Raw genomic sequence first — 23,866 nt, 5'->3', positions numbered from 1 at the left:
CGTGGTGTGAAGCTCATCTTTCTTGCAAGTACAGAATGCCCCTAGCAGGATCGACAGTCACGACCTGTTTCTCACTTGGCAATAATAGCATATGGTCCCATTTGAAAGAAATACGATGTTTTTCATTGAATGCCAATTCAAGCACTCAAATTGACTTTATATCAATGGCAATGCCATTGAAGAAACCGGTGGACGGGGTATATGTGATGAAATGCGTGCTCCTATACAATATTGTACGGAGTAGACAAAGTCTGGATTCGCCCACTTGTGAACATGATTGACTACAGGGTATGTACTCCGTACTGTATACTACCTACCTGTCGCAGGATATACATCACAGTCCGTGCCTCTCAGCCCCTTTTCATAAGTAAGATTTGCTTTTGCGAATATGAGCCAGCTACCGGTGATCATGTGAATTGTCATTATGGTCTTGTTGAGAAATTAAAATATCTTTACGTCCCTATACTACTTCGCGATGCATACGAAGAAATATATATGCAACTATTACGATAGACTCAATACACAGGGAAGCAAAACTCGTATTTACCCAGGGGTGGATTAAGGTAGTCACAAAGATAGAAGAAAAAAAGGTTGGAAACAGGTGCGCCGTGCATATGCGCCTCCAGGTACACCGCAGCAAACACAAGAGTCCTGCCCAATAAAGAATTACAAATTCCATAGAAACCCATGGGGGATGAAAGCAAATCCCCAGAAAAAAATCCATGCTCGCATTTTCATGTCCCTCATTCCTGTTAATCCAAATCATGAATCAACATAACCGACCGACCGCCAGATGGTCTCCATCTAGTAAGACCGAAGTGGACATCACAGCACAATAGAAGATGGGAGAATGGCATTGGCCAGTCACAGACTCGTGATCTGCTTACAGGAAAGCAACGAGAGCGGCACCGGCCATCATGCCGAGACCGACAGGGGCAGCAGTGGCAATAGCGGCGCCACCGGTGGAGGCCGAGCTGGAAGCAGCAGCAGATGAGCTGGAGCTGGCGCTGGAGCTGGACGAAGACTTGGAGGACTCGGATGAGTCAGAGGACGAGCTGGTGGAGGTACCAGTGCTCTTGGAGTCAGTGGTCTTGGTGGCGGTAGCAGAGTCACTGGCAGAGCGGCTGGAGGCAGTGGAGAGAGTGGAGTGAGAGGCGCCGGGGCCAGCGACGGGCGAGGTCAGACCAGCGGGGATGGAGGCAGCGGGCTGCTGGGAGGTCACGGCAGCGGCCTGGCTGGTGACAGCAGTGGGCTGGGAAGTGACGACTTCAGGTTGGCCAGTCACGACACCGAGAGAGTTTGTCTGGGTCAGATACTGGGTGGCAGGGTTCTCGACAGTCTGTTAAAAAGGTTAGCTGCTGTCCTTGGTGGTATGGGGTGATGTTTTGTTTCCGCTTACCTGGATGGAGACATCGCTCTGAGCGGTGGCCAAGGCGATGGCCGAGAGGGTAGTGAAGACAATGGAGAAACGCATTGTGATAGATTAGAGATTATTGGTGAATTATTTGTAAGTAGAGATTTGGAGAGTGAAAATAAATGAGATATCAAAAATGAAAGGCTGGGGGAGGGGGGATTATAAAGGCGTTGGTTGTCCAGGGAGACAAGTCTCATGTTGTCGACTGCGCAGGTAAGACCTAAGGTGGCTTTGTCAATAGACATTCTGCTCCAGTCAGCGAACAGAGTCTGGATCTAGCGCCATTTGGGATCTGCAAGGTGTTGCAGTTCTATTTCGGTCGATTTCTGGGGTCACACCAATCCGTCAGCTCCCCATGTTGATTTATACACTTGCCTCTACAATTTGATGTGGCAAGTATAATCAAATACATATGGATTCACTTTATATCGAATGTGTGAGTCGTCTTCAAAGGGAATTCTGAAATAGTTGGAAGAGTTGGCATAGTTGGCAGACGGGATGGCAATATGCACCAAACACTAGCTAATTTAGCGTCTGAGCACCCCAGGGCTGTACTATGGTAGAGTGATCAGAACAAATAGAAATATAATAAAAAATAATAAAAAACAATAAAAAATCTCAGTACTCCGTACGGAGTAGACATGTCTCAATGTCAGAATTCAGTCGCCTGAAAGCTTACCCTAGGTGAAACATACCCTTGACCGCGTGGAAGCATACGAATTCCTGCCAAATCCAGTTCGGTTTGTGATTTTTCTGACTCAATATCAACTGTTAGTAATTAATACTGCCTCAAATGGCGCGATCCTACGTGTCTTGCCAAGTCAAACCAGTCCTAAGTGAGACATCACCTTGTCCGGCTCTCACCCAATCAAGTATGCCGAGCTCAGCCTTGTTGTTTTCGACTCCGGGGCATTATCCGATACATAATATTATATTATAGTATGATACCAATGCAAGGGTATTTTCAGCATCAACGATTATACATTCAACTCTCTGTATATTGTACACAAATCATCTCGACTGTGAGTAATCCGTACTTTCGCACTTTGGGCATCATAATACAAGACTCGTCAGATCGTCCTGATGTGTGGGTCTTGTTGAGACAAGTCAACGGCTTGGGACTCTATATTTATATTTTCTTTTTTCTTAGACCGAAATATAACTTAGTCCTGACGGGAACAAAGAGGGTCAATATACTATACTCGTACCGTGCACCTTGGGGTTTAAGCTTGATCCCAGAGCACTGCAGTGTTTATTCTAACTGGTCATATAGTACGTAGTACTCCGTACTCCGTACTATTGATGTGCATATGGTGTAATTTAGTCTTACAGCGACATCATATAAACATGTACTACATCAAATGCAATCTAGAGGAATACAGGCTACGCGTGTATGGAGTATACCGGCAATTGACCTTACTCCCTTCTACAGAGTACTCATCACCAGGTACCACGGAATTGCGACCATTTTTGTGCTCAACCCAGCATTCTCGGACTCTGAAATAAGCTTGCCTTGGCTAACGTGCAGACGGCAGTAACCTCCTTGCTTATAATTGGCCGAGTAATAATAACTTCGGTAGAGTCACGCTATGGCCTAGACTACTCATATGTATCGCCACCCTGCAGCGGTGTGGCGCAGGAATGCAAATCGGGTGCGCCAAAAGCGTCTATATATGGCAGTGATCCCACTTGCCTCGGTCACAAGCACCCGGGCCTACCAGTGGCATGTCTGTGCGACCTCTCGATTGCCTCTAGAGTACGGAGTACAAAGTACATCGCCATCAAGGGTGGGTTTGCCACCCCTGCATCGCTAGCACGTGCCAGTAATCATTATCCAAGCTCGGTACTCCGTACAAGGCCATCAGTTCGGGACAGGGAGATATGATAACCAGCAACAACCTGAACATCTCATTTGAAAACTGAACTCCTCGCCGCAATGCATATTATACAGCTTTCCCCCACTGCAGCACATAATCACAGACCCAAGATTGAGCAACAATCACTCCTTGATCAACACATCCTGACCGCGGACCCAGTCCGCAAACTCCTTTCGCTTAGTCTAGTTTGTCCAAATGTTAGCTTCATAGATTCCTAGCCCAAAATGATGATTGGTGTCCAGCAAGAAATACACATCCTCAACGAATTCAGAGCCAAATGTTGTTCCGCAAGACACGCATCAAAGTCGATCCAAAACTCACCCGAATATCCCAGAATCCGTAACGCTCCTCCAAACTCAGGTATGGGTTGCGCGCTCCACCATTCCGTTCAATCTCGCCAGCCCATTCACGCCAGCTAATCGGCTTCAACTTCTGTGCGCTCAAGACCAATCCGATTGAGACGATTAGTACGGAAACGAGGGTCTCGATGATAATGTCTTGTGGGAGGGCGGTGGATGTGTTGTTGCTGTAAAGGACAGTGTGTTCGTGGGCCGAATAACCTCTGCAGGAGGGGCTGTTAGCTTTGCTCGAGATGAAGTAGATACGGTTATTGAGTAAATCGGTTAGAGAACTTACGCATGGGCTATCAGGACGAGGCCGAAGAGAGTGACCACGCGGGAGAGGAAACTCATGATGGGTGGTGAGGTTGGTTTTGGGTTGCGGGTTGAGGTTCGGTTGTTGGGTCCGGTCGCTGCGGATTGTTCGTATCGCTGGATAATCTTAGGTGAGCCCACTGAATTATTGAGTTGAGAAGCCTGGGGACCCTGGCTGTGGACGGTGATGTGGTGCCGTTTGATACGTAGGAGGGAGGTTCGTGGAGGCCCCGGCCTCCATCCCGCGGTTTACCTAATCAGTTTTTCACTCCAGGGCTACCCAGGTGGCTTAGATTTCAGGACATCTGTTTGTTCCCACAATAGAAAGTGAGTAATTCTGTCTCTATGGGGTCTTCTGCTTAATAGATGGATATCCCCCGGGTGACTTATTCAACGAAGCTTGCATTTATTCCTTGCGACATCAGACCCCGAGACTAAACCCTGGCAAACTACTCCATACTCTGTACTCCTTCATCAACAAACATTCGGAGTTCAATTGATGCAAGAAACCGGTGTATATGGCCTACTATAAGCCGACTGCTTCTGCGATTCTCCCAAATACTTTCTTTCGGTGAATTTTGCTACAACAATGGACAACCCATACTAAATCAACCCCTGAGCGAGGGTTCCTCTATTCAACTCTGCTATCCAATTCCGACCTTCTTCAGCAACCTCTGGGATAGCCAAAAAGCTCTGATTTGTCTGTCGGCCCATTCAGCTTCGGTGAATCCATAGACCTTCAAGTCTGGCCATACAAGTAGAAAACATAGTTCAAGACAGGGAGGGGAAATAAGACTCATCAGCTGGTCTGGAACTAGAGGCATCAAGATCGAAGCACTCTCGATTACCCATTTCATATTGTAGGTATACTTACCCAGGAGTTGAGACATGGGAAAGAAGCATGAGGAGTGCATCTCTCAGGCGCTCATGATAGTTTCTTTAACAGCAATGAAATACTAGCATGAACCTCCCAGATACATCTTATATCATAACTATGTCCCTTTTGACTCTTGACAGGGCACGATTGCAAAGCGATATTCATCTATTTTCTTCTTATTTTCCTGGCCTGTGGGTTCCGGCGTGCCCACACTGAACCTCAATATAAAGACCCTACCCCATACCCCGATCCCCGGACTTGTAAAGTCGGTCAGTCAGCCAGAGCTGATGCTACTTGTAAGGCCTCTTAGCAGAGCATGGCCATTGGATCCATCCTATTCTCTGCGACCGACACCCAAAGACTTATGACCGTTTATGTTAAGACCAAAATATGATTCATCTGGCTAGCGCTTGGTAGGATATGGCGGAAGATTAAGCTTTAGACCAAAATCAAACAGTTCTGTTGGTTTCTTGGTTATTCCATCTCGATTTGCGGTGTAGGGGTCTGGGAGTGTGGTGATATATATATATCAGGGGACAAAGAAAAGGAATTGTGTTTGCAAATGTGTTGACCAACAGTGCTTGTATAATTGTGCCTTTAGTGAGCTTCAAGACTTTACATTTGTCAATGTAGAATATACAGATACGCCTACTACTCAGACATCTGAAGCTGGGCCCTTTTCGTGAAGTGGCAAACATCCACAACAAAACAATGACGAGACAGCAACGTCAATGGAAGCATGACTCCAGTGACTAGACTGCATGAATTAATGTGATAGCGTTTCTGAGAATATCCATTACAGACCCGCCCAGGATCGCCTTCTATGTCGGAATCATGATAGTGCTCTTTCAAACCCTAATCACATGATAAAGCATAATAACACGTTTTGTATCTACTCGTAATAATACCATGTTCTTTTATACAGATTGATACAACACCTACAATTGACCTTTGGAACACATAAGAAGTTCCATGCAAACAGCGCAAACAAGATGACATCTGAATCGGCAGTCTCAGCTTGGGAGCTACCCTCTGCTTGTTGTAGTTGCTTTACTAAAGCGCTTGGTGCATTGGGGGTCCATCAGGGTGGGATGATAGGTAAGCTTTGACACAAAGATTTGCTGTGAACAGCATTGATTTATATCTAAGCGTCTCATAATTTGCCAAGGGTTACGAGACACACCCTAAATGCTTCTTGTCCTCTTTGAGTGATCCGTGAAACTCACACGATTGACATCTGGGGCGGGGGGAGCGATTTTCCCAAGCTGATTCCCGTGGCATCTACTCCGCGTGTATCTCGTCACCGGACAGCGTTGTCCATTGCGAAAGATATTCATTCAAAAAATAGTTTGCCATTTTTTCAGCGGGTGTGGCTATCGTCATTGGCCGTTGTTGGTTGCTGCCCTTGGCACGTACCATGTGAAGGGTATGTGCATCTTTAATCTTGTAAGATCCCAGTGTGTCGGCATTCTTTAAGATCCTGCCGGAATAAAGCAGACATTGATGGTCGGCCGGAACTCTCTTGAACTCATCGGAGCTTTCGGACTTATCAGGTTCGGTCATTTCGAGCTTCAGCTTTAGTTCCGAGACCAACGTAGACACCGGGAGAGTCATCGTCCATTCTCTAGCTGTCGAGGTTTTGACAACAATAGTGATAAGGGCACCAGCGTCCTGCGCAGGTTCTTCTTGCATGGCTACCTTATTCGGCCGCCAAGTAGATGGACGAGTTATACCATGGCCCTGGCCGTTCCCAGTACCTTGCTTCGTGTTGATCTCACCTGGTACTTGGGATTTTGAGTTCAACCCACACTTAAGGCTCTCTTCCCATAAATTTATTGGTATATCGCCGTAGGTATGTCTCAAAATTGCAGCTTCCGCAGAGTGCATATTTACAACGCCAATGCGCATTCGATGATGACGACTGTTCTCAAGACTGTCTTTGCATAGGTCGATCTCCCGTAGCAACTTGCTCACAAGGCTGTAGTAATTCCCAAGCTCTTGAATCGGTTGTATTGTGGATTCATCTTTCACTGCCAGGGTCTGGATGGGGCTGTTGAGATTCACTGCTTCAATTGACTTGGCGAGTTCGGTAAACCTAGTATCGTTGGCCTTTTTCTCTTCGAGCAGGGTTGCGAGTAAGTCTCGTTGGTTGCCCGTATGTGTCTTCTCGTCTCTTCTATTAGATAATGATTAGTATTCGTTTGGAATTTGGTCTGACTTTTTTGGAACACACTGGCGAAGCTGCTCAGCGTACATGATCACATGTAACATAAGCAACATGGTAGATTTGAGCCTCTCCAGGTTACTCTTGAGCAGATCCAGATTGGGGCCCATGAATGCGACCGTAAGCTTCCTTGCTCCACGCAAAAACGCGCTTCTTGCACCTTCCTGCTTTTGCTTTTCCATTGCATTGTCAATGCCCTCAAAGACCGTTTTACACTCCCCTAGGACATCCTGAGCTGTGCGGAAAGCCTGTTGGGAGCAAATCTTAGTTTTCTCATCCCTCTCGAGTACCTTTCCAAGCTGCTGTAGTATACTGCAAGTGAGAGAGACGTCACTTGAGAGACTCTGCATAGACTGGTTGGCGTCTTTGACGGTGTGGTAAAAAGAGCAGAGCTTGACGGAGATTTTGGCTCCAAGGTCCGCGATTTGCAGGATACTTGCGACGATTCCAACTACTTCGAGGCCCGACATTATGTGCAGTGGGCGTGCCACTATGTTTTCTCTCGCTACGTAGTTGCTAGAAAGACAGTTGGTAATGACTGAATAGGAGGTGTGTTAGTTTTTGTGAGGCTGAGGCTGAGGCGGGCGGGTGGGTGGGGTGACTTGACTCCGACCGCCCGGACGCAGGGCGCAGTACACACCTACCTAAGTAGGTACAACCTTTTGGCTACTGCCCCCGGGGCCCACATAAGCACTAACGTAATCTACGGCCGAGCCGTACACCCCTACGGGTGGCATACTTAGTCGCCCGTACATCGTTCGAAGCAGGTTTGCGGCTACTAGTATAGTTCCAGTCAATGCAGAGAGGGTGCTTTCAAGGCTTAATATCTGTCTCAAAACAATACACCACCAAGCAGCCGACCAGGCAGTAGATCTAGCCAATTTAAACCAACAACACCCAAAATAATGATAAGCAAGCTTCGATGCTTGAAGATTTATTATTAAAGCAACGATCAAAAAGCCCACCTACACTGTTAAAAAATAATGCTTGATCGGATTATCAAGAGTCACTGTATAGCCCTACACAATACCGTGTTACTTGCGCAAGAGAACACCACGCGCAACAAATGAAAAGAAACTCCAAAAGCGCACTCGATCAACTAGGCACACCGCTCATGAAGCGGCCTTGTGGATCGAAGAGGGCCCACAGCTAGCTCAGGAGCTAATAGACATATTCAGCTAAGGCGAAATGCTCGGCCGGGCTCGCTTGCCTCCTAATATAGTTTAGTGGATTTATGCATTAGGCAGGCGGAAAAGAAATCGAGTATCCACTAGATATTTCTTGGCGCTACAATTAATTGTAGAAATATTCCGAGCATTTGCTCAATTAATTGAAATGCCAAGAAATATTGATATAAAACACGTAATTCATTAACCGCTAAACCTACTATAGATCTAATTTTTATTACATGTAATTTATTAAAATTCGTAAGCAAGGCGTAGATATCTCGAAGGCTTCATGACTACTCTATACTGACTAGCATTGCTATTTACCACTATATTTTTACACCTTAACTATGTCCCAAACCCCCGATATTACGCTTGATAGCGTTGAATTTTACGAATAGGACCCTACGCCAACCCCCCAAGGGACCCCCAAAGGGACCCCCCCCTACGCGAAATCCCCCGCCGAGAGAGTAGTAGCCTCGCCTCCCAGCTAGGCTCGATACCCCCTACGATTAGGGGGGTACAGTCCCCCTGTGTTAGCTCGCTAGCTACGCCAACGCCTATACCTAGTAGTAGTAGATTGACTACTACTACTAGTCAAATTACTAGGGCTTCGCCTCTTACTAAGGAGGATGATCTTAATCTCCTTTGTATTGCTATCAATTTTAAAGATGGGTTTATTACTATGAAAGGTAATGCTAATCTTTACGAAGCAATTAGAGTAGTATGGAGGATAGAAACTAGGCGCAAAATCAACCACCAGACTGTGTATAAGCATATCACCGATAGGCTTAAAGAGTATGCTTGTATACTTACTATACCAGAGACTGGCCGCACCGAAATGAGCGCTATAGAAGCTACTATTTTTGAATATGCTAATGAGATATATGAAGTATTATAGGAGAAATTAGCTGCTGTTAGTCGACGAAGGGAGCTTATAAATATAGAAATAGAGGCGTAGGTATATACTAACTCTATACGCGATAATATGGCTAATGAATTGGTATAGAGAGTAAGGGATAAAAGGCCTAGGGATCGAGGTCTCTAAGTAGGTATATTGATATTAATATTTACTATATATTATTATATTATTATTTACTAATTATTACTACTAGAGAGTGAGCGTCTAGCTACCTGTCTACGAACCCTACCACCCTCTCTCCTATTATCCTTAGTATTATTATCGTCGTAGTCCCTATAAACCGAAATGGCTATATTCCTTGGTAGGCTAAATAGCCGAGTAGCTAGTAGTGAGGTAGCTCCTATTGGTGTTAAAAAGGCCGATTTAATCAGGCTAGAAAATAAGCTTAATAGTCGAATTGATACTATAGTTGCTATAATAGAGGGGATGATGAACCTACTAAGGAGTATAGTATAGGGGCCTATATCTAATAATAATTGATTAAATTAGATAGTAAATCACTCACTTTTATATACAAAGATATTCTTCTAATATAGGGGGATCTATACTAAAGCGCTTTGATATCTAGTTCTCTCCCCTAATATATATCTTAATATTAGTGAATAAAATAGCAATAAGATACTTAGCCCCTAGGGGCTGCTAACCGCTACGCTGAGCTAGTTTTAGCTCTATTTCCTTATATATATTGATAATATGGCCAAAGGATTGCTTAATACTAATCCGCTTAGTTAAAAGGGCTAGGTTAAACCCCTTCTGATAGGGAGTAAGGCCCTACGTACCTGTCTGTTTATATAGGGTAATTACCATATAGCAAGCGCTATATGCTAAATTACCATATAAAAGAAGAGGGCGAGGGCAGCTATCAAATATAGCCTAAAGCCGCTACTGTATATTAGTGATTTTCTATAGTCTAGTATCGCTAATTTTGCCTAAAAAGGGACCTATATAGCTAGAAATTAAGCTATTAGGTATAGTGATAGCCTATATAGTTTATTAGAATATTATTAGAATTAAAAAGGGGTATAAATTTACCTAGAAGCGCATTCTATATTGCTTCTTATACCCTAAGTATAAAGCAATTTAATAGAACTTAGGCCGTGTAATAGGCCGAAATATTCTATCAATAAAGCCCTATATACCATATTCTTTTTGGATAATTAAAGCAAAGATCTCTATATTTTCATAGGTAAGGGAGGGGTGCTAGTTTAGTATAGATCGAAACCGCCTATATAGAAATAGGATAGTTTCTGTGTATACGCTATATAGCCACCCTACCGAACGCCGAAAAATAATATCTAGGCCACTAATATATCGGATTGGAAAGCTTAACTTAGTAAGGACTAAGTAGAGAGCGAGCTCGGGGGTCGGAGAGATTCGATAGGTGTATACACATTGGTCTAAGGCGAGATATGGAAGTAAAGCTCTTATCTCTACTTTAGAGAACCTATTTATCTTAGTAAATCATATATAAATAGAAGTATTTCGAAGTAAATACCGAGTCCTCTTTTCGCATGTCCGATCAGACCATTCATGGAGGCTCTATCCCCCTTACACTGCCGGCGGCGGCGAGGTCTTGGGGTATCAATATCAAGGATATACTGAGATATCAATAATAAAGCAAAGCTCTCTTCGTCAGAGAGCTCTATTGAGTAAAAAAATGATATAGATTGGTGTAGAAATGGGGTTGAATATAAGCTTCGATCGAACCATGTTTACAATCATGGAATCAGAGGTTTATCCCGAGGTTTTTAGCTTAGTAATAATACCTATATTGGAATAGTGCGTGTAAGCATAATAGTAATTGTAAGATATATACTATGGTGTGTGAGCATAAGATATATATTTTACCGGTAGTATCTAAGAGAACCTTAGATATATTATTTACGGTAAACTATATTATGACTCACAATATATCGCCATAAATCTAGGATATCATAATGAAGTCATTCTATTATTAATGACTTTCTATGATATTCTATACTGCTAGAGCTTGCCTATATAAGGAATGGAGGATTCCTAGCTAGAAAACAATTATTCAATACAACTTTTCTTACCTCTCACCTATTATTATCTACTTAAGCTAAGTATAAACCTTTCTATATCTTATATAATACAATATTATATAAGATAAAGCTTACCTAATACACCTTCCCCTACAAAATATTATAACCTACTATTAGGCTATAATATTATTTCTGCTAAAGTGCTCACAGGTTATGAGCCCGGCTTGCTATATATTTCCTAAATAGGAAATACCGACATATTGCCGAGCCTTCTCCGAATAATTACCGAATTACTATATTACTAAATATAGTACTATACTATATACTATTAAGTATATAGTGATATATTCTCACAATTATATATAGTATATATTACTATATAGTATACTATATATATATACCTAATCTCCGATATTTATTATATATCTTACTATGGCCTCCCTAGACAAGATATATCTCCCTAAACTTAGGGGCTCGGAGAACTATACTATATAGTCTATTAGGGTTAAAGCAGCCCTAATAAAGGATGACCTATATACACCTATAGAAACTCCTTCTATTGGTGTTAAAAACAATAAGGCTATATCTGTTTTAAAGCTTTATTGTGATAATAGGCCCCTCCTATATCTAAAAGATATAGAGAGTGCTAATGAGGCCTAGCTTCGCTTAGAAGCCCTATATAACCCTAAGGGTTTTACTACTGAATATTTAACCCTAAAAGATTTCTTTAACACTAGATTAAACGATTTTAATTCAATGGAAGAATATCTTAATAAGGTTAAAACCTTAGTAGATAACCTTAAGGGTAAAGGTATTGATCTACCTAATCAGGTAGTGATAGCCTGGGTTCTTAATAGTCTAAATAATAACTATAAAGGGTTTATTCAAAATATAACCCAATTATTAAGAAATGACCCTAAATCATATACAGTAGAAACCTTATTTTCTAGCTTAATTAATAAAGCTAGGGGTAGGGAATCTTCTATATATAAAGGTAGTCATTATACGAATATTATAATACTTAAATATAAGCATTATAAATTGTATAAAAATAAGCCTTTTAAAGGAAAATACTACTAACACTGTAAGGTTATTAGTCATAATACTAATACCTACTGGCTATTATTTCCTAATCTAGCTCCTAAGGGCTGGATTCCGAAAGGTAAAAGGGCTAAAAAGACTATTAAACCCCCTATTTCTGCTACTAAGGAATCCTTTAGGGCTAAAACTATAAATTCAATAAGCCCCAGGACTCCTAAACAGCTAGAATCACAAGATCAGATTATATCTAATATAGTAGATACCCCTAAATCTACTAAAGATATAGATATATTATCTAATCTATCTAATTTACCTAAATCAGATAAAGAACTATATACTAGTATTGAAAATCAGCCTAATAATCAAACTAATAATCAATTACTAGATATAGATGATAATATAGAAGAGGTATGTCCTCTATTATCATATAGTACTAAACTATTGACTAAAAAACCACTAGATAATATAGGATTAAATCCTATAAAAGAAAAAGTGGATTTTATTCTTGATAGTGCTACCACTATTAGTACTGTATATAAATTGCAATATCTTTCTTCTACTAAACCTACTACTACTATAGTAAAGTGGGGTAAAGCTAATACTATTAAAGCAACCTATAAGGGTGATATATATATAAAATCTAATACTAGATATATATACTTATTAAAAAATGTTTTTTATATACCTAATCTAGGTATTAATCTTATTAGTATACACTAGTTATCTGATTTAATAGCCCTATTTATAAAAAATAAGGTATACTTATATACACCTTTAAAGAAAATAGTTACTATAGCTAATAAGAAAAATAATCTATATTATATAAAAACCACTATATTACAAAGAACTATAAATACTATAGTAGCTACTAGGACTAATCAACCTAGTATACCTACTAATAGTAATAATAATAATAGCTATATTCTTAAAAGGACTATAGATAGTAATATAGTGGATAATATACAAAAGTGGCATATTAGACTAGGGTATATTAATATACAGCCCTTAAAAATTCTATTAAAGGCCCTAGGGATTAATATAACCCTAGAACATATTAAGGCTTTCCTTAATAAAAAATATAAAGTATATCTTTTATCTAAAGATAATAGATATATATATAGGAAGTCAAATAATCCTACTAAATTTAATATTTTAGATAGGATACATAGTGATTTAGGTGGTCTATTACCACCTACCTATAATAAATATAGGTATTATATCACCTTCCTAGATAAAAAATCTCGATATCTTTGGATTAGTCTATTATATTCTAAAGATAATGCTTACAAAGCATTCGAAGATTTTAAGGTCTTTATAGAAAATCATACAAAAAGAAAAATGAAATAGTTCTTTACTAATAAAGGTAGAGAATATATTAATAAGCAATTTCAATCAGCCCTAAATAAATATAGTATTAGTTATATAACTATTCCTAGTTATACTAAGGAACCTAATAGGCTAATTGAAAGAATTAACCTTACTTTATTTAACAAAGTAAGGGCAGTGCTTATTCAGTCTAAAAGCCCTAATTATCTATAGGGAGAAGCACTCCAAGCTATGACCTATATATATAATAGGACCCTATATAGGGCTTTAGGATTTTTAACCCCTTATGAATCATTAAATAGGGTAAAGCCTAATATAACTAATATTAGGACTTAGGGCTCTTTAGCCTACTATCATACAAATAAATATAAGACTAAGCTATCTCCTAGAAAGGAAGAAGCTATTTTAATAGGATATAGTGATTATAATCACTATAAAATATAGGACTATAAAAGGCAAAAATGCCTATGGTCTAGGGATATTACTATGTGAGCACTTTAGCAGAAATAATATTATAGCCTAATAGTAGGTTATAATATTTTGTAGGGGAAGGTGTATTAGGTAAGCTTTATCTTATATAATATTGTATTATATAAGATATAGAAAGGTTTATACTTAGCTTAAGTAGATAATAATAGGTGAGAGGTAAGAAAAGTGTTACGCACTAACTAACTGGTCACGGTTAGGTTGGACAGTTCAGGGTATAGTTACCTTATTACGCCTCGGGTTTTCCAACGTCAACGATACGTCTGTCGTCACTGAGCTGTTGCCTTATCCGCAGGCCTTACTGCAGCCTAAGTCCCTAGGAGTCGTGTCGAGGAATCGATGCCAGGTAGAGCGCCGAGTAGATCTATACTGGGGTATTGGTCTAACTTGTAGTGTTGTCAAGTTATATCTTTAGTCAAGAGTCTCGTGTTTCTCAAAAGTATATATAAGTAACAATATAGGATTGAAGACGAAGAACTAAACTAAGTATATAAATAAACGTCCTTATATATCCTCCTGTCTTCCTGGGAGTAGTTAGGTAGATAGTAGCTTGGTAGATTTGTCTTGGCGGAATCTATCGTTCTACCGTCGACCTATCTACTACCTATATAATCACGTGACACGATTTCTAGTTTGCCGGGGTGTCCTTTGCACGTGATCTAGGTTGATTGGCTCTCGATGGCCTATAATGCTAGTGGGGTAGTTTGGGTCGCTAGGTGCCTAATAGGTCCGTAACATCACCTCCTCCTTCCTAGGAGTTTCGTCCTCGAAGCTTATAAATCCGTGGTCCCCCTCTTTCTTCGGTGAGTCAGGTTTCCTATCCTTCCTGTCCCGTTATACCTAAACGTAAGGCTGATTCTATCTTGGAAAGTACTCCTAAGCTTCCTCGTGATTCTTTAGTTGCTTATCATATATAAGCGGACTATATTAAGGCGAATAGTTTTATAACTGCTATTCCTTGTGGTCACTGCCTTGGTTTAGGTATATCTTGCGTGATAGATTGTTCTCGTCGTTATTCTAAGTGTGCTGCCTATACGCGGGCGGGTAGGTTGTGTAAACAAGACTTCTATACTTCTTGTGAGTGGGATCTATTGCGTGACACCGAAAATAAACTTTCTGTTAATATTGAAAAGAATAAAAGTGAGCTCGATTTACTGGAGCCCGAGTTATCTACGCTATAATCTTATCTTGTGGAGTTATACCAAAAATTGCTGAATAAACAAAAACAATATCAAGAGGCTATATTATGTTAGCGATAGTTAAGAAAACAAATGGCTTTCTTAAAACAAAAGGGTTTTAAAATATTAGAGTATAATACTAAGCTTCTTTAAATTCTCGATAAAAAATATTCGTCCCCTAAGTAGCCTTCCTCCTCTACTCTTAATCTAGAGTAGTTAGCCGCTACTACCGATTATCCTAACTTCGATCGGATGTTGTCGGAGATTGTTGGTCTCCCTTCTTCTTTCTGGGATTCCGAGTCTTCCTTACCTCTTGTAGTTCCGGAGTTCGCTTTACCTTCTAGTAGTATTGTTAAATAAGCTGATAGTAGCCCCTTAAATTCGCGATAGGTTCCTATGTGTTTTCTGAGGTAGGGTAACCTTTCTATTGTACTAGTAATTATTACTAACTATTATACTATCGGTCTACTAGGATGTGTTTAACTTTGTACTCTTCTTCGGTTTCTATATCGAGTTCTATATCGGTAGCGATTTTGGTATCGTTTGACGCGGGTTCGAGTAATAAGATATAAAATACCGGGTGAAGTCTTTTTATGCTATATAGGAGTTTTAATCGATAGTTAACTTATCCTATTTTTTTGTCGATTTTAAAGGGTCCTAATCGTAGATGGTCGAGTTTGTTACTTAGTCGTTTTGTCTTAATGTTTTGTTATAGTAGGTAGACCTTTTCCCCCTTTTTTAGGTCTAGCCCTCCTTTGTGCTGATTATTATAGTACTTCTTTATTCGGAGGTTAACGAAATCGATATCCTAGGATAGCTATAGATAGAGCTATTTAAGCTTAGTGGCTTTAAGTCTTACTGATTCGGCTATAGCTACCTATCCTCGCGGGGTTCTAATTACCCTTAGGTAGTACCTAAAGTTTGCGTAAAATAGTGATTCGTTGGTTATTGTGTGTATAGCGTTGTTGTATACCAATTACGCTATTAGTAATAATCCTACCTAATCGTCTTATTAGTAGTTCATGTAGTGTCTTAGGTACTGCTTTAGTGTTTAGTTCACTCTCTCTGTTTATCTATTGGTTTATAGGTGATAGGCTATTGATATTCTTAATTTAATACCTAGTTAATCCGTAAAGGATTGCTATATATTAGAGGTAAATAATTTGTCTCGGTCCGATATGATTTTAGTTGGTAGTCTATGGTTAGCGACTATATATCGTAAGACAATATTGGCTATTCTATCGGTAGTGATAGTTTCTGTTATTAGAATCATATAGGCGTACTTTGTTAGCCTATCGACTATAACTATAATTATATTGTGTCTATCGGAGATTGGTAACTTCGTGATAAAGTCTATTATAATCTAATCCTATGGTTCTGTGGGAGTCTCGGATAGTTATATTTCTCTATATAGTGCGTATTATACTAGCTTGTTCCTTTGGTACGTATCGTAATTCTTGATATAGAATCTAACTTTTCGATATATATTTAGAAAATAATAGTTTCGTGAAATATATTCGATGGTCTTTTCTACCCCTATATATCTATAAGTAGGGTCGTTATAGTGTTTCTAGATCACTTCTTTCCTTATACTCGAGGGTATATAGATCAGTCTGTATATTAGGATGGTTCCTTCCTGATTTCTGACTAGTTTGCTGTTATCTCCGGCCAATTCTTGGATTTGGTCTTTTTCTACTTCTTACTTGATCCTCTAGATTAGTTTATTATCTTGTAGTTCTAGTGTGGCGGCTAGTATTTATCGATTATATAAGATTGTTCTATCTGAATTTTGTTTTAGGACGGTAGGTTCCGCTGCTTTGGTTCCTAACTCGTAATCTGGTTATCTACTAAGAGTGTCTACTTAGCTATTCTCTGTTCCTTTGTAATATTCAATTTTAAAATTGTATTGTGCTAGGGTTTTAGCCTATCGTGCTTATTGTTAGGTAAGCACTTTTATCGTAGTGAAGAACGTGAGGTTCTTGTGGTCTAACCTAACCACCACTATATATTTTACTCCTTTGAGGTATGCTCTCTAGACTTAGAAAGCTAACACTATAGCTAAGAGTTCCTTATTGTATATATCGTAGTTAAGCTCTACTAGGATTATTTTTCTGGACTAGAATACTACTAGTCGGTATTTCCTATTTATCCCTGGCTAGGTAAGTCTTACTCCTAGGGTGTAGTCTAATATATCTGTTTCTATAACGATAGGTTATTTATAGTTAAATATAGCGATAATAGTTCCTTAAGCGAATAGCTTTTTGAGCTTATTGAAAGATTGCTCTACTTATTCGTCCTATAAGAAGGACTATTCCTTCTTAGTTAGCCGATATAGCCCTATGGCTATTTTAGTGTATCTATCGATGATTTTCCTATAATAGTTGGCTAGTCTAAGGAATTATTATACTTCCTTAATATTTTTGGGTATTGGCTAATCTATAATACTTTTGACCTTGTCTTCCTCTATTCCTAGTCTATCGGGACTGATACGATATCCGAGGAACGTGGTTTCTTATATATAAAACTCGTATTTCTTAAGTTTAAGGGTGACTTCCGCTTCCCTTAGCTTCTATAGTACCTTCTTGTTATACTATATATATTCCTCTATGGTCTTAGAGAACACCAAAATATTGTTAAGATATACAACAACAAAGATATCTAAGTATTCTTCGAGTACCTTAAAGATAAATCGCTAAAACGTAGTGGGTGCGTTAGTAAGGCCAAATAGTATCACTCGGTACTTATAGTGTCCGAACTTGGTTCTAAATACTGTCTTCTATTTGTGTCCTAGCTTGATCCTGATATAATGGTAAGTATTAGTGATATCGTACTTCGTGAAGTATTTTACTCCTCCGATCCTACCCTATATCTTGTGAATAAGTGGTAGTAGGTATTGGTCCTTAATAGTGATCGAATTTAAATATCGATAGTCCACATAAAGTTATAACTACCTATCTTTCTTAGGTACGAAAATGATTAGGTATCTAGCCAGTGATTTCGAGGCTCGGATATAGCCTTTCTTTAGGTTATCGTCGATATATTCCTTAAGTGTGTCGGATTCTTTCTGCGATAATTGATAGATAGGCTTAAAGGTTGGTTCGGAGTCTTCTATAATATTGATCTTGTGGTCGAATAGACTATACTTAGGTAGTTTACCCTCCTCTAGTAGGGTAAATATATCTTAGTAATCCTTATACTCTTCTGGAATCTAGGGTTCGCTATTAGTCGTGTATAGCTTCTCGCTCTTAACGAGTATATATTCCGATAATTCTTGGTCAGATATATCTAGTACTTGTTTAATGGCTACGGGGGTTTCGTCCTATCTTATTATAGGTTATTTCCTGATTCGTGATCGATCGTAGGGTCCCTATTCGATATACCTATATCTATTAAATTTAATGGTTTCCTTCTACTAGTTAATACTAGGGTTATACCTTTAAAGCCACGGTATACCGAGAATAATATTATAGTTCCTAATAGCTAGAATATTAAATTTGATATTCTCTAGGTACTAGTTAATATTTATATAGAGTGTCACGGTTTCTTTGGTTACTCCTCCCGAGAGTATTTCTCTATCTAGTCCGCTGACTAGGATTATATAAGGTAATCCTTAGGTTTAAATTCTTTGTTCTTTCTAGAATATTGGGCTTATAAAGTTGTTTGTTACTCCTAAATCAATAAGTGTCTAGGCTTTTCCGGTGGGTAACTCTATATAAAGTTTGATATAAGTTCCCGATATTGTCGCGGCGAGGTATTCGGTTAGCTAGTTCCGATGATCATATATTTATCGCCTATTGTACTAAATTCCTTGGTATTCCTTTCGCTATTATAGTTTCTTTATCCACGCTAGTGGCCTTGGTTCGATACCTAGATCTAACTTACCGGACCTATGAATCGTATATAGTTTATTGTAGTATATTATACTAGCTATCCTACTATACTCTAGGTGTTATATATATCCTTTACACGCGCAAGCGGAATTATTATAAGGGCATCCTGTTAGATTGTTTCTATTTATGATATCGAGTATCCTTCCTTCTAACGCGTCGACCTAACTCTATTCTTAGAGGCGGTCCTAAAGCTCTATCTTGGCTCCCTTATAGTTCTATCTATGGTCGTACTTAGGTATTCCTTCTTCTAAGTCTTCGAGTCCCTTAATTAGGATCGCTTGGTTCGTTCTTAGCGGTATGTTAGGCTCTACGCTCTAATTAGCCCCTTAGGAGGTCTCTAGGTTCTCCTGGTTTCCTAGGGACGTGACTGGTATCCCTAGGTGACCTACTTCTTACTCCCGGAAGTCGTTACCTATTTCCTAGGAGTCGCTAGCTCCTAGGTTCACGTACTAGGTCTATCCTTGACTTTCTATCGTATCCCACTCGATTTCTGGGAATTCCGCTCGTGGCCCTTCGGTTAACCCTTCAATATATAGGTTACCGGCCAATATCTCTTCTAGGCTTAGGTTATTCTATCTTACTAAGAGATCTTCTAATGACTCGCTGATTAGGTATTTGTTTTCTTATATCGCACGTAGTTCTTCGCGTGGTATCTATTCTTACGTTATATATAGTTCTTTACGTAGAGCCTAGTACCTAGGCCGCGGTCTATTAGGCCTCTTGTTCTTATATTCTCGAATATAGTGTCCTAGTTTCCCGTATATAAAATAAAGGTTTTTCTATCGACACTTTTTCTACTTATCTTAAGTGGTGTCTAACTCTATCGGCTTCGGGCTATATAGATCGTTGTTACGCGGTGCTTTCTTATAGCGCCTATACTGTCAGAATCGATTAAATCTATATGATTTACCCTTCTTCTACTACTCTATTTCTCGTCGCTTATATTATCTCTTATTAATATAGTTATCGATCTTAATAGTGATAGCGATAAGTTGATCTAAAGTGTTGGGTCTATCGATTTGTGCTAGTTTATCCTTAACTTCTAGCTTTAACCCTACTTCGAAGTACAGAATATACACTTGATTAGGTAAGTCTAAGTAGGATATAATCTACTAGAATTCGGACGTATAGACCGATACGCTACCCTACTACTTGATCTTCTATAGTCTTCTTTTAGCGGTTCGTTAGGTATCGATATCTCCGAACGTTCGTTCTAGGTATTGTCTAAAGCTAGTATAGCTCTTAAAGATAGAAGTAGTGGTGAATGACTATTCTTCCGGTGTCTTCTTATAATAATCTCGTATATATAGCTCGAGCTAGTTCTAGGCTTATCCGTATAGGTAAGTGGATACAAAAATCACCTTACTAGCTTCGCTAGGTAACTTATCTTAGTTTATATCTAAGTGTATATCTATCTATATAAGGAATCCTCGAAGCTTAGATTGGGTTCCTTTAAAGTATTCTGCCTTAGGGAGTCATAGTATACCGGCTACGCTAGCGGGTATAGAGCCGATCACCTATTACTTGAGTTATTCGAGGAAGTCGTCGACTTATCCGAACTTACTACTGTTATTTACGTCGTGATCGTTGATGGCCTACATGGCTTTTTCTAGGTTACGTTGTAGGTTAGCCAGTTACTTTTCCTGCCTCGTAATAGTCTTGTCTCTCTTATCGTCGGAGTCCGGTTCCTCTTTCTTAGGTTACTAGACCGGAGCCTATATTACTCTCTTTTCGATTTAAGACATATTGTCGTTCGTTTAGACTCGAGACTAAGATCGAGATAGTCTTCAATGTGTTACGCACTAACTAACTAGTCACAGTTAGGTTAGACAGTTTAGGGTATAGTTACCTTATTACGCCTTGGGTTTTCCAATATTAACGATATATCTATCGTCACTGAGCTATTACCTTATCCGTAGGCCTTACTATAGCCTAAGTCCCTAGGAGTCGTGTCGAGGAATCGATGCTAGGTAGAGCGCTAAGTAGATCTATACCGGGGTATTAGTCTAACTCGTAGTGTTGTTAAGTTATATCTTTAGTCAAGAGTCTCGTGTTTCTCAAAAGTATATATAAGTAACAATATAGGATTAAAGACGAAGAACTAAACTAAGTATATAAATGAACGTCCTTATATATCCTCCTATCTTCCTGGGAGTAGTTAGGTAGATAGTAGCTTGGTAGATTTGTCTTGGCGGAATCTATCGTTCTACCGTCGACCTGTCTACTACCTGTATGATCACGTGACACGATTTCTGGTTTACCGGGGTGTCCTTTGCACGTGATCTAGGTTGATTGGCTCTCGATGGCCCATGATGCTGGTGGGGTAGTTTGGGTCGCTGGGTGCCTGATAGGTCCGTAACAAAAAGTTGTATTGAATAATTGTTTTCTAGCTAGGAATCCTCCATTCCTTATATAGGCAAGCTCTAGCAGTATAGAATATCATAGAAAGTCATTAATAATAGAATGACTTCATTATGATATCCTAGATTTATGGCGATATATTGTGAGTCATAATATAGTTTACCGTAGATAATATATCTAAGGTTCTCTTAGATACTACCGGTAAAATATATATCTTATACTCTCACACCATAGTATATATCTTACAATTACTATTATGCTTACATATATAATACAATATTATATAAGATAAAGCTTACCTAATACACCTTCCCCTACAAAATATTATAACCTACTATTAGGCTATAATATTATTTCTGCTAAAGTGCTCACAGTGCGAATACAGTTAATTGTATAGATAAATTATTAGGTGATCATGCTGTATTTAATTAAATTGGAATAAAATTGAAATAACATAGGGCTTGGCATGCTTACAAATATACTGCCTGGCAAAACCAAGCGAGCCCGGCCGAGCATTTCGCCTTAGCTGAATATGTCTAATACAGCCAGTCGAAGCTAATGAGGTAGTATCGCATGAGCAGGGCGATTTACCTATGTACTCAGCAAGACCAGCCACGCAAGAGGTCTCCGGCTACCTGCAGTGGATGTGGAGGATTTGGCCATAGGATTAATCAATGTAAAAATTGCTAGTTTGATAGTAAATGAGTCGTTTTGGTTAGGATGATCTATCTTGAAAACTTGTAATACGGGTAGGTGTACGGTTCGGCCGTGGATTACATTAAAAGATCTGACCGAGGACTAGCAGTGGATCATAGTATGTAGTGAAAGATGGGACATGCCAGCTTGCTATCTGCGTGAGCAGATGAGTCGCATGGGGGTGGATTTTTGGATCGTAATAATCCGGTTTGATTTTTACGGTTCCGAACTGAAACATGACAAAAGGTACGGGAGTAACCATATCTACAGTAGCAAGATCGATCATGTGATTAGGGTTTGAAAGAGCATCTGTATGTTCGCGGTATGGAAGGCGATAGCGGGCGCTTCTGTAACTTAAAGAGGCTAGATATTGAGTGTTGATGTATATGCCATCAGACACCCAAAGGCGACATGTGTCTGCAAAAAATCTCTGCGGAGCAATTACAATCACTATATTAGGCAGGCTGGAGGACACAAACGACACAAGGAGCTTAATTTCGCAATTTCAGACACAGACGTGGGCAACTTATGGTGGATATAGAATTGGTCATGAATTTTTGATTTTTTCATCAATGACCGGTCACTACTGGACCAGCTTTCTAGTTGGACTAGGTTCGTAAAGGATTCCTTTGACATCACACATTTCCATCACACAATTCCTGCTTCATAAATGGGCATCGCAAATTTACAGCTTCTGCATGGCAGCGATGTCAGTGGACTGGACGTGGTCCTCATCCTCCTCGATCTGCTGCTGGAGCTCATCGGTGGAGACCTTCTCATCCTCGACGACAAGGTTGATCTGGAGCTTCTTGATACCGAAGCCGACGGGAACCCACTTGGAGGCACCCCAGACGAGGCCATCCTGCTCAATGGCGCGGACGTTGGCCTCCAACTCCTCAAGGTTGGTCTCATCATCTGATAATACTTGTCAGCACTTGAAATACGCAAGAGAGACAGGAAGATACATACCCCAAGGCTTGACTTCCATGGTGACGATGGACTTGGCGGCGGGCTTAACCTTACCAGCCTTCTTGGCCTTGTACTCCTCCAGACGCTTGTTGCGCTCAGCAACGACAGAGGGGTCCTCCTCCTCAGAGTCGGAGCCGAAGAGATCCTCCTCATCGTCCTCCTCCTCGGGCTTGTCCTTGGGGTTGGAGGGAAGATCCTTGGTCTCAGGGCCGTAGGCAGTGAATGCCGCGGAGGAGTCACCGGGGAGGGTGGAGAATTCGCTCTCGTAAGAGGCGATGTGCTTGTACCAGCGGGCAACGTTGGGGTACTTGGCAGCGTCGGGGGCGGCGCTGAAGGCCTTGAAGGTCACGACATCAGCCTGGCTGGGCGAGTTGCTATTTGAACATGGTCAGCAATGATGTTCATCAGACTAGATTGTTCAACAATGTAGCATAGCGGAGCTAAATCAGAGGTGCGATTGCTCGCGATTGGTTGTAGTCATCCAGCGGGGTCTTAATCCGCCTCCTAAACACGGACCAATGTTTCTCATCATGAAAGCATAACAGGAAAAAGAAAAGAAAAAAAAAATCAAAAGGCAATTAAGGGGGTAGGAATTCATACCCAACAACGTAAGACCGAGTGGAAAGGAAGTGGTCGGCCACTGAGGGGCACAGTCAGTCACCAATTGATTCGAAATAACAAAATCTCAGGGGCGCCTACGAGTCAGGCCGGCATCAGAGACAAAGTCGGTGAAACCCATTGTGAAAGAGAGGTGTGGTGGTATCTGGAAGAAAAAGAAGAAGA

The 23,866-nt window shown here is 40.2% G+C and overlaps 4 protein-coding genes across 4 annotated transcripts; all 4 read right to left on the bottom strand.

The window, feature by feature from the left end:
* Nucleotides 1-883: 883 nt before the first annotated feature.
* Nucleotides 884-1,474, bottom strand: N7500_008282 (putative GPI anchored protein; the record flags this gene model as incomplete). The annotated part of the gene is made up of 2 exons (XM_056679426.1): nt 884-1,339; nt 1,400-1,474. 2 exons carry the CDS (start codon nt 1,472-1,474, stop codon nt 884-886), a joined length of 531 nt encoding a protein of 176 aa, XP_056529798.1.
* A 1,939-nt stretch (nt 1,475-3,413) lies between these two features.
* Nucleotides 3,414-3,983, bottom strand: N7500_008281 (membrane magnesium transporter family protein; the record flags this gene model as incomplete). The annotated part of the gene is made up of 3 exons (XM_056679425.1): nt 3,414-3,473; nt 3,613-3,853; nt 3,928-3,983. 3 exons carry the CDS (start codon nt 3,981-3,983, stop codon nt 3,414-3,416), a joined length of 357 nt encoding a protein of 118 aa, XP_056529797.1.
* A 2,119-nt stretch (nt 3,984-6,102) lies between these two features.
* On the bottom strand, nt 6,103-7,515 carry N7500_008280 (uncharacterized protein; the record flags this gene model as incomplete). The annotated part of the gene is made up of 2 exons (XM_056679424.1): nt 6,103-6,997; nt 7,055-7,515. The coding sequence occupies 2 exons, from the start codon at nt 7,513-7,515 to the stop codon at nt 6,103-6,105; spliced, it is 1,356 nt and encodes a 451-aa protein (XP_056529796.1).
* Nucleotides 7,516-22,799: 15,284 nt separating this feature from the next.
* N7500_008279 (translation elongation factor 1 subunit beta) lies at nt 22,800-23,866 on the bottom strand (the record flags this gene model as incomplete). The annotated part of the gene is made up of 4 exons (XM_056679423.1): nt 23,783-23,866; nt 23,684-23,723; nt 23,084-23,457; nt 22,800-23,029 (listed from the first exon to the last, which is right to left on the bottom strand). The coding sequence occupies exons 1-4, from the start codon at nt 23,820-23,822 to the stop codon at nt 22,800-22,802; spliced, it is 684 nt and encodes a 227-aa protein (XP_056529795.1). The 5' UTR covers nt 23,823-23,866.

This window comes from Penicillium coprophilum (genome assembly GCF_028826855.1).
Source record: "Penicillium coprophilum strain IBT 35676 chromosome Unknown utg000005l_segment0_segment0, whole genome shotgun sequence".
In the NCBI taxonomy this organism is placed as follows: Eukaryota; Fungi; Ascomycota; class Eurotiomycetes; order Eurotiales; family Aspergillaceae; genus Penicillium; species Penicillium coprophilum.
The sequence above is the reverse complement of the archived record's forward strand: the minus strand, read 5'-3'. Positions and strand labels throughout refer to the sequence as shown.